General features: G+C 37.4%; 1 protein-coding gene across 1 annotated transcript in view; it reads right to left on the bottom strand.

The window, feature by feature from the left end:
- The window catches only part of TM9SF2 (transmembrane 9 superfamily member 2), a 60875-nt gene that overhangs the window by 21109 nt on the left and 28452 nt on the right, over window positions 1-11314 (bottom strand). The window contains exons 6-11 of the mRNA XM_012644447.1: window positions 10982-11106; window positions 9956-10067; window positions 8831-8910; window positions 7945-8053; window positions 3806-3938; window positions 1393-1512 (exon numbers count right to left, since the gene is read on the bottom strand). Coding sequence (XP_012499901.1) covers window positions 1393-1512; window positions 3806-3938; window positions 7945-8053; window positions 8831-8910; window positions 9956-10067; window positions 10982-11106 — 679 coding nt within the window. The remainder of the gene's footprint in view (window positions 1-1392; window positions 1513-3805; window positions 3939-7944; window positions 8054-8830; window positions 8911-9955; window positions 10068-10981; window positions 11107-11314) is intronic.

Here is an 11314-nt window from a genome sequence, read left to right as displayed (position 1 = left end):
CAGCAACTCTCAGTAACGTTCTGCTAATGATCAGTTGAAGTGCCACTTGCCCTAAAAGAAAATGACAAAATTATATATAAAAATTATACATATATGATTTGAATTCACAGTGTTATTGATGAAGAGATTGTTGTAAAATGATTAATTCTGGGTTTAATACAACTCCAATCAAAATTAAAATAATATTTTTTGAAACATTAGAAATGACTATAAAATGAAATATTTTTGTGATGGGGCCACGTGGCAGCAACTCTCAGTAACGTTCTGCTAATGATCAGGCTACTTGATCTGCGCCTGGGAGACCTGAAGCATGGGGAGGTGTGACCTGGAGGAGGTCCAGGGCGTGTATGGGCACAGGGCGTGGGAGGCAGGTAAGAAGGAACACACTCTGAAGAACTGACAGAAAGCCAGTGTGGCTGAAATCTGGAGGAAGACAAGGGTCTGACTGGCATCTCATATGCATTACAATACCTATGACCACCCTAAATTTACGTCCTTTAGTAAAGGATGAAAGAAAAAAAGAACTTGACAAAATTCACAGAAATTAAAACACATTTAAACACATATACATACGGGACTTCACATACTCGGAAGAGAATTGTATCTGGCAAAGTCTAGCTAATATTCTACTTGGGGTTGAGACTACCTAATCCCACCTTAACATTGCCCACGTAACCCTCCTGTGTTTCACCTCAAACCTTTTTCATATCAAAAGATCCCGGAGAATCACTGTAAATCCCAGAAGGGCTTCGGCATTCCTAAGTAGGCCAGCTCTGGCACTCACTGACTCTGCTGAGCTTCTTTCTAAGTCACCTAGTCACATCTCAGCCTTATGCTGTGGCCCTGACCCATTCTTTCATTGAACTTTATTTTACTTCTCGAAGGCAAGATATTACTTCGATATCAATGATATTACAAAAGTAACTTACTTCAGGGATCTCTAAAATAGTGAGATCTTAGTTTACAGTTTTTTTATTTTTATAAATATTAAATCGATACAACATAAGTATGGCCTTTCATATGTAAGAAAACGGACATCCAGATTTGTATACTTTTTCCCTTTATTAGTCTGAATATGTCTCTATGAGTGCAGCAAATCTAAGTTGTTCAGCCCAACCTGTTAAGACAAAGCTTAAAAGACAAAGTAATGAGGGAGTGGTGGGTAAGAGGCTCCTCATTTGCTTCTTTCACTGTCTAAGCATTTTTGAGCAAACAAGCCTAGAGATAGTCATTCACATCACAAAAGAAATCACCAGCCAGGCTCCTCTTAACTAGGGACAGACCCCTAAAGACATGCTGTTCACAGAGCAGCCCATCTGACACCCCGCTCAAACCCACCGCTGCAGCAGTTGATTCTTGATCTGACGCCCTGTCACAGTGGCTCTTACTTACACTTATAGAATCTGGCGGCAACATAGCCTGCAGGGGTGCCCAGCAGCACCCACAGGACCACAGCACATGTCATTAGCGCTCCTCGGTTGGCAGGTGACAAAAATCCCAGGCAAGCAAAAACTAGAACATGAAAGATTATAAATGTTATTACCTGTTTCCTTTGTTGTGAAATGATAGAGGAACCCTCTCATTTTTGAAACAAGATGACAAATATAAATTCATGAAAAAACATGTGCTATCCTACGATGCAGCTATACTCAATCTTAGTAATATTTGATGAACTGCATTAATATGATCGATCATACGTAAGGCAAAATCCACTTTGGAAGTTTCTTGTTAGAATCCATAAGACCTCATCTTTCCCATGATCAGGGAGGCTGTCTGGATGCTTAAGAGTGCACTCAGCATTTCTGAGATTCAAGTACAGCTTTAAAATGAACATAAATAAAAATATTCCAACTATGAAATATTCCTGCTTTTGTTTCATAAAAATAGTGGCTGATTCTCTGGCTCTGGAGGTTAAAAAAAAAAACAAACAAACTCTTACAACACTCAAACTTAAGAGATAAGACAGAATCTCTAATCAAACAGCAAAACACGAGGGAAAAGATTTCATAGTACCATTAGCTTTTCAAAAACAAATTACTGAAGGCCCTGGTCAACGACTCAGGGTAACTCTGGCGCCAACCCTTATTCACTTGGTTAGCTTTGTTTGCTCTTCCTTATATAACTCTTCCTACTAATGAGAATAAAAATGCCATCTGATATTTATAGGGACTCCCAGCTTTCAGCTGGAGCTCAGAAGTTATGCTCAGCATCTCAAGGCTAGTAAGACAGTGCCAAGAAGAGTTTCAAGTGGCTTTCTAATCCCAGCAGGAAGAAAATCCCCATTGTTTCCTCCAAAGCATGCACTACCAAGCACACACATGACACACACCTCTGACTAGCACCATGATCAGCAGGAAACAGATCAGGGTAGCTTTACTAGACCTACCAGGACTTCAGCTAAGATGCAATCTCCTTCTCCCCTAGCCTGAGAAATGGACTGTCCTTAAGTAGGAAGTTCATATTTGAGGACTTAAGGAAAATCATTCCTATCATCTCCTATCCTAGGCTCTCTCAAACTTCCCTCTTTACGAGTTCACTTTCTAGCTGACCCCAACAAAAACCAGACTGTGGCAGAAAGCAGCTCCTGATAAAATTTTAAAGCAGAAATTTATCTTCAAATATTCATCTTGCTCTAAGTCCACTGTGACTCTATGGCATCTAGTGCCTTCACACTATCCTCTGTCCCAACCTCTTTTATGACACCTTCTCCTGACCTACCCTCTTCAGTATGATATACTTACAAATTCTAGCCCTATCTATCAAAGCTGTATCTCAAGTTATTAGTAGACTGAAAAAAGATGTTGTAATTAGTCTTCAAATTGAGCCCAAATGTGTGAATCAGTGGTTCCCAAACTTATTCAGGTGCCAGATGTTTGGAAGCAATAATGCTCTTTGCAAGGAATTTATATAGTTGATTTTATCATAAAAATTTGGAAGAACTTTACTAACAGTACCTGACTACAGTGTTAGGTATTTAACGTGCAATCAAACATAAGAACAAATGTTCACTAAGGAAATTATTAAAAGGCAGCCAGCTATTTCTGAATTCGTCCCATAATGTTCATTTGCTACCACTTCTCAACAGCAGACATCAATAAAAGAAAATATGAAAAGTAAACATAAAATTTATCAAATTCTATTTATAAACTTTTTTTTTCTTACAGTGAGGCAAACTGGAAGACTGTGGAATTAATGTATCCCTAGAGAGTAGCCTTAGAACCACCCCTGTGGCTGATCAATGTCTCTAAGGAACAATGATTTAAAAAAAAAAAACAAACAAAAAAACCAGATTGTCCTAACTGACAAGAACTTAACATAATAAAATTTCTGAAGACGTTCAGGTGGCACAGAAAAAAGACACTTTTTGTCTAGGAAGATCCTTCCTAAACATTGCTAGAATCCTCCCCAGTTGAGAAATATACAGAGAGCTTCCTGCCCCACCCCTTTCCCCTTCTCTCCTCCCTCAGCAGACGCCAAGAATGTCTAGGAATCCTAACCAGACTGCTCCTTCCCCTCAAGGCTGGGTAGAGAGAGGAGTCAACCTGAGTGACCTACTCACCTCTAGCCCAGTGCTACCACAAGAAAAGCTTGGTCTCCACAGAGCTGAAAGGAGAAACCAAGCGTCAGCCTTTGGGTGCAGCTAACCCTTCCCCAAGTCACTTAGGGCCAAAGCATCCAGATTTTGAGAGCCAAAAGGACTTTTGGAAACAATCTTACCTAGCTACCCACTTAGGAAAACTGGTTTTCAAATAATTACTATTTTAGAAAAAGTATTTTCTACTTTTCTATTTTCCTTAATACTTACATAGTGTCACAAAAGTCATAATTAAAATCTGTGTCCCAGATCCTAGAAAGACTGACAGCAGCATCCCTTTTCTTGGAGGACGGAATATATCACCATGAACTAGTTTCCAGCCAAATTCTTCCTGGGCATCCTCCTAAAAAAAAAAATGAAATCAAATCAGTTGTCATATGGCATCACCGAGACAACCAGACAGTTTGTTCACTGTTGAATGTGCTGGTAGTGAAAAAACATTAAAAAAAACCTCATAGGCCGGGTGCAGTGAGTGGCTCATGCCTGTAATCTTAGCACTCTGGGAGGCGAAGGTGGGAGGATCGCTTGAGCTGAGGAGTTTGAGACCAGCCTCAGCAAGAGCAAGAGCAAGACCCCATCTCTATTAAACATAGAAAAATTAGCTGGGCATTGTGGCATATGCCTGTAGCCCCAGGTACTCGGGAGGCTGAGGCAGGAGGATAGCTAGAGCCCAGGAGTTTGAGGCTGCAGTGAGCTGCACTGCACTCTATCCCTGGGCAACAGAGTGAGACCTTATCTCAAAAACAACAAAACCCAAAGAACTTATAAATGTTAATATATATTTCAATTTTGAAGAATAGAGCTTGACTCATAGAGTTTTCTACAGCTTTCCTGAACTGTTTACTGAGAAATTACAAAGACAATGGGATCCCTACCAAGTTCTACTCTAAGTCAAATTTTGTGAACCAACTTGATGACCTAATTTTTAATCACAGGGCACCCTTTTCAATCTACACTTATTAATCTCCAAAATAAGCAAATGGTATTATATTTACTTTGCTAGTACAGTAAGCACAGCTGTAAACATAGTAATAAACTTGCATCATCAGCCCAAACTGCACCCCTGATCTCCAGACATATATACAAAGTACCCAATCGGCAGCTCCACTTGGCTGTTTAACAGACATCTTGAACAGAATCATCCACAACTGAATTCTTGATCCTCTCTCCCCACCTAAATCTGCTCTTCCCACAGACTCCCCCAGCAGATAAGAACTCCATCCTTTTAGCTGCTTAGTCCCCCAAACCTAGAGCCACCCATGATTCTTCCCTTCTTCTCATACCTCATACACAACCCTTTAACAGATCTATACTCTATGCAGAGATATACTCTACCACCAAACACATCCACAGGATACCCGCCCACCATCACATCTTATCTGGCTACTAGAGTATACACTGAATGGGTCTGCTCCTATCTGTGCCCATTCAGCGGATCCTCAATACAGCAGCCAGAGGGATCCTTTTAACCAACCAGGCGGCTTGGAGCAGAAACCTGGGATCATTCACTGACTTCTTTCTAGTTTCTACAATCTCCAAAGCCAAATTGCTTCCCACAGGTTATACCACTTTACAATGTCATACACTAGGCATCAAAGTGCTCACGTCCTCAATCTCCGCAACAGGCTCATCTCAAATATTTTAATTTCTGCCTAAGTACCAGATGAGCAATCAATATTGCACTGCAGTTTTAACTTGCATTTCTCTTATTATGAATAATGTCCCTTTTCATATATTTAAGAACCATTTGTATTTTCTTTTTTATGGACTTTCTTTTCATGTACTTTGCTCAGTTTCTTACTAGGCTATTGCCTGTTTTCTTTTTTTTTTTTTTCTGTTTTCTTAATGATTTTAGGATTTTAATATTTTTCCCTGGTTGACATTTGTCTTTTTTACCTTATAGTAGCTGGGACTACAGGCGCAGGCCATCACACCTGGCTTTCATTTTTTCCCTATTGATATACCTTTGTTAACTTCCAAATTTAGACTCATTATTACACTTGGAAAGTGTTTACCTGGAATTTCTTAGTTCACCAATCCTTCTAAATCTCCCTTTAGGATTGGCTTCACTTATTTATGTTCTGCTATTCTTTTTTTAAATTTTACTCAGTGGCCCCACCTCCACCGCCCAGTCCTGTTCCCATGGGCAGAATGAAGACTATTTTCTGCTAAAGTATTTCTATAAATTCCTTCAGTGAAGGTCTATTTGTGATCAACTGTTTTTTTATTTACCTGTAAAAGGTATTTCACCTTCATCGAGAGACAGCTTCTCTGGGTACACAATTCTATATAAATAGTTAATTTCTCTCACCAATTTAATAATATTTCATCTCTGAGACCCCACTATCAGTCTAATTGTTTTTCCTCTGCAGTTGCTTCATCTTTTTTTCCCTCTGGGTGATTATAAGATCTTCTCCTTTCTCTAAGGTTCTATGGTTTTGCCACAAATGATCTAGATGTGGATTTCTTTTTATTTATTCTGCTTAGGATATATTGTGTTTCCTTTATCTATGGATTCTTATCTTTCATTTGTTCTGAAAAATTCTCAGCTGTTACTTTTTCATATATTTTATACTCTGAGACTAATAATTCCAGTATCTGAAATCTTCGGAGTCCTAAATGTTGTTTATTGTAAATTTTTATAAATTTCTAATAGCTCACATTTTGTTGATCTTAAATTGGAAGAATCCTATGAATCTAAATGTGGTAGACTTTCTTTCATTGGATTTCTACTTGATTCTGCCAAGAGTAAGAAGCACTCGCTAACCTGGAACCATTTGGCCACACTTTCAGAATCCAGGCTTACTTCAGGATGAGACTGAGGTTCAGCTCCTTGCTGCTGACCCAAGGGTTGGCCTTCCAACTGGTCGAGGACTTGAAAACAGAACTGATCCACAGGGAACCTCACCCTCTCGGGCTTGCATTCTATTTCCTGCTCTGGCCTTGGCTCACTTTTTTGGGTGGTGGGTTAGAGCAGGGGAGTCCTTGGATCCCTCTGTTACCTACTGTGAACCCAGCAATGTATCAACAAGTCTGGTACGTTAAGAACTGACTGACTTACTCATTCATTCAACAAACATGTACTGATATAAGCTTGGCAATGTTTAAAACACCAGAGATACTACAGTGAGGGTGACCAAAAAATCCCTGCTCTCATGAGTACATGTTCTCATTGGAAAGGCAAACTAAAGTAAGTGAGAAAAGTTATAGTATGTTAGACAGTAGTAAGTGCTATAGAGAAAAAATAGGAAGCATGAATGTGTGTAGGAGAGGATGTAATTTTACGTGGGATGGTGGGGAAGCTCTCAACGGGAAGCTCACATTTCAGTAAAGCTGAAGGAGGTACAGGAGCTAGCCATGTAAACCTCTGAGAGATGAACACTCTAAGCAGAGAGAACAGTGAGCGTGAAAGCTCTGATGTGGGAACATGTACGTGTTGGAGTAGAGCACTGAGGTAATACAGGGCCGTATGGGCCATTGTAAAGACTCTGACTTTCACTCTGAGGGAAAGAGAGGTCCTTGGAGGGCCGTGCTCAGGTGTGAAATGATCTGACTTCTGTTTGAGCAGATTCTCTCTGACTGTTGTGCTAAAAGACTGAAGGGAGGACAACACCGGGAGCAGGACTGGAGGCAGGGATGCCACTGGCCCATATGCCATATGGCGACACTGTGCAAGTTAAGAAAAAACTCCACTACCAGCAATTATTTGGAAAAGCCAATTATGAACAGAGTATTTTGAAATTACTTTAAAAAAAGAGACTGTTGAGTAGAAATGTTAAAAGCTTATAAATATTGATATGTTCTTTTTCCAATTAAAACAGGATAGAAAGGTGGCAGTGGAGGGGAGGGCTGGAGAAGCTAGGGAAGAGAAAACAACGAAAATTTGAATTTTTTGCATTTATTACAAATTACTATGAATCTTATGAAAATTTTATTATTGTGCTGCTGAAATGAAAATGTATAAAATGTATAACATTAGGCAACTTAAAATACTTGACAATAAATAAGGCTGGGACATTAAATTACTTTGAATATACCAAAAGGTTGAAATAGTAAAAATTCAGTTAGGATTAATTTAAAAACATTAAAACATACACACAAAAATTGCTTGGGAGTTTTCCATTCAGTTTTTCTGTTTCACAAACTGGGTATACATCGGGGCTAGGGAATCTGGCACAGGTGACAGCTCATGGTGAAGAAAGACAACAAGCTGTAGCTGTGTACCTATCACCCACCTGCACCAGTCTACTGACAGATATAGTTGTGAATAGTTCAGCTCTGAATGTTGTGATGAAACTTTAAAGACTATCCTTGGCAGACCAAAGACTAGTTGAAATGTTTCCACTCACCGTAGAATCCATCTGATTGTATCTGGCAATATCTTTGTGCAGTGTCCGTAACATAATCATAGCCACCATTCCAGATAAGAAGAGGACAATGACCAGGGAATTCATTATGCTGTAGAAATAAGCATGTCATGATTATCTGTAGCTTAATATTAGGAACAGTGAAACTCTTTTTTAAACTGTTTATTGAACAACATTAACACATCATTAATCAAAATCAAAATCAAAACTACCTGAAATCCAACAAATTCAATGAACTGTATTTCTTTCAGGTTTCCTTCTAGTAGATATATAATTTTATATACTTATCATTTTATAGTCTGTTTAGAATTAGAATTTTTGTCCATGGTCAAAATTATTAAATAACTACTGTGCCCAAAACATTGCAGCACAAGCTGCAAAGAACCAACAAAGAACTGGCTTGTACCCTCAAGAAATTTACTGAAGAACAAATTTACTCAGTGAGTGTCAAAAAGATTAGTCAGTAAAATAGGAAAAGGAGAGTTATGGCACCATGAACAGCTTTCTAGATGAAAGTTTTGAATCATGGTTTGAAGAGGAAAATAATAAATAAATAGTCAAAACAACAACAGAAGCTTCTATTTATTGAGCACTCTTACATGCCAGGTAATGTCCTCAAATGCTCTGTTCCATTATGTCCTTTAATGCTCAGAACAATCCCATGAGGTGAGTATTTCCAGATCAAGAGATGGACTGTGAGAAATTGAGTGACCTGCCCTGACTCAAAACCAGTAACTTAAAGCCAGGATTTGAAAGCAAGTCCAGACTTTTGAATAAACTGGAGAGGATTAGAGAATAAATGAGATGTTCAAAGCGATGAAGGGTAGAAAAAGTAGAAAGCAAAAGCAGACTAACTCTGCCCTCTTACCTAAACCACTGAATGTGAGTATGAGGCATAGACTCCAGAATATAGTCCCATCTAGATGCCCATCTGATATTTTTATCTTCCTGGGGTGGAGGGGAGAAAAAAAATCTCTTTAAATAAGCATCTGCTGACAAAACACATTAAAAATCCAAAAATTCTCACTCATAGCTTGCCTCCATTCAGTCAACAACTGCAATTTCTAATTATCATAACTTTGGTTAGTCCTGAGAATCAGGGAGTTATAGATTTACTCAAGTCTAGGGGAAATCAGAATGAGATTAAGTAACAAATTAGAAAAAGACCATAAGAATTTCTAATAATACCCACATACTTATGTTTTTTAAAGTCTTGCTTTAAATTATAACTAGTAAATGTTTATTTTAGATGTCAAAATTTAGAGCTGTATTTAATTTTTTTTTTTTTTTAGAAAATTGAATGGAATAGTTTATTCTTTTTGACTAGGGGATAGCTAGCCAGACCACAAAGTCATACCAGGCACACTGAGTATCTGGCAGTTGTCATCCATACTGAGCTCTTAATATTTAGAAATATACACTGTTTACTGTGCTAGGCTTGCAAAAGGAAACATCATATGGGAATATTAAACATTACAACTATATTGGATTGCCAAAGGAGTTTTTAAAAAAATAGAGGTGGAAAACTGCCTAAGATTGTAACAACGAACTTTTAATTTCCTCCTAAGAAACTCGTTTGCTAATAAAAACATTCCCTTTAATTTCCTAAGATAATCTACCAACAGGAAACTCCCTATTTAAGTTCATACTCAAATCCTGATTTTTAAAATGATGTTTTCCCAGATGTTTTTTGAATGTATCTCTGATGTTTCCGTAGTATCTTCTAAGCCTATTTTCTACCTTTTGTTTTATATGTATCTTTTATGTTTAACACTAAATCAGGATCATGTCTCCAATTTCCTGTATCTTCTCATTTAAACTAAGACTTAGTCTTGAAACTGATTATATTGCTTGGTACACTGACAATTCTAAAACTCAGCTCATTAATAACTTATTTATTTGAGAAGCTTAATCATTAATATTTTTAATTAGTTTAAGTAGTACAAATTTAAAGTAAATTCCTAAGTTATGCTAAAGATAAAAGCAAACTCACCTCGAAACTAACAGAGTAAGTATAGGCAATTTTGATCTCCCCAGAAGCCTTGTTACTTATATCCATGGGCGGTCCAGAGCAGTCTGGTTTATCTATATGGGTATGTTTGAAGCTGTGGGAAGAAACATTTTGGCAAGATGCTGATAAAGTACAGTTTAAAAAAAAAAATGGGGTGAAGTAAAGGTTAGAGATTTTGTACATATTTCACAATGCTCCTGACAAAGGTGAAATTAATCGTGTTACATTTAATAGCATAAATATTTACTTAATATAATGGGCTTAGTGATGAGTATGTATACAAAATTATTACTTACAATTATAAACCAACTTTTGAAAACATTATACTTGAAGAACATTTAAATAACCTTAAGGAAAAAAAAACCACTGAGGGGGTTTAAATTAACTGTCATCTTATTACGGCATACATTTCTTTACCACCAGTGCATCAGAAAATGGCTAATTCAAATGATAAGAAAAGTCGTGGAAAAAATATTCAATTAAAAAAGGATCTCATTAATAACTGATATGTACTTTTATGCTAAAAAAAAAACATAGACAATTTGAAGAGCTATTCTTTCAATGGTTTGTCACATATTGGCTTCTAACCCTGCATGGAGGCTTTAGAAATTACAGCTCTAATCAGCTCATTTGGGCCTTGGAGCACAGGAAAGCTGCAAACATCTGAGGCAATGCTCTCTCCACTGTGAAGAGGACCACTATCCCAATCACTCATCTTCTCCATTCCCCGCTGACAAATGGAAAAGCTGTCAAAACTTCCTGACTGAAAATCAAAACAAAAAGCACCTTGGCTTGACTGCTTACCATCACAGGAAAATAATTATCTGGATGGTTTCTCTGGACAACTCATAACTTGATAACAAATCATGCTAAGGGTAATTTTAGTAAAATTAATCCTGAAATGCTAGAATACTGATTAAGTAATAAGTTAACTGGGCTCCAAACACTTATGCTTTGGACCTAAACTTCACTTATATTTATTTACTTTTTATCTAGTAATATGATTACCTTTTTGGTTCAAGTTTAGCAGCCACTAATCTTGCTCCCATGGACCCAGTTTCAACAACATGATAGTGTATTTTGATGTCAACATGGTTGAAGATATAAAATGTATCTCTTTCATGGAATTCTGACTGTGGAACAGAACTTAAAGTTAAAGGTAGAAAACTGGCTATAAGAGAGTCAAAACATGAAACTTTAAAATGAGCTACAAGTAAGAAAATTTAAATTTGAACAGAATTTTAACCCTTCCTCATTAACATGTTTAAGTTTTAAACTTAAACTCTTTAAGCTAAAAATTAATTGGAGAAGGTATATACTTCTAAAAGTTTTAATTTTTAC

This window comes from Propithecus coquereli, unplaced genomic scaffold (genome assembly GCF_000956105.1).
Source record: "Propithecus coquereli isolate 6110/MARCELLA unplaced genomic scaffold, Pcoq_1.0 Scaffold212, whole genome shotgun sequence".
In the NCBI taxonomy this organism is placed as follows: domain Eukaryota; kingdom Metazoa; phylum Chordata; class Mammalia; order Primates; family Indriidae; genus Propithecus; species Propithecus coquereli.
The sequence above is the reverse complement of the archived record's forward strand: the minus strand, read 5'-3'. Positions and strand labels throughout refer to the sequence as shown.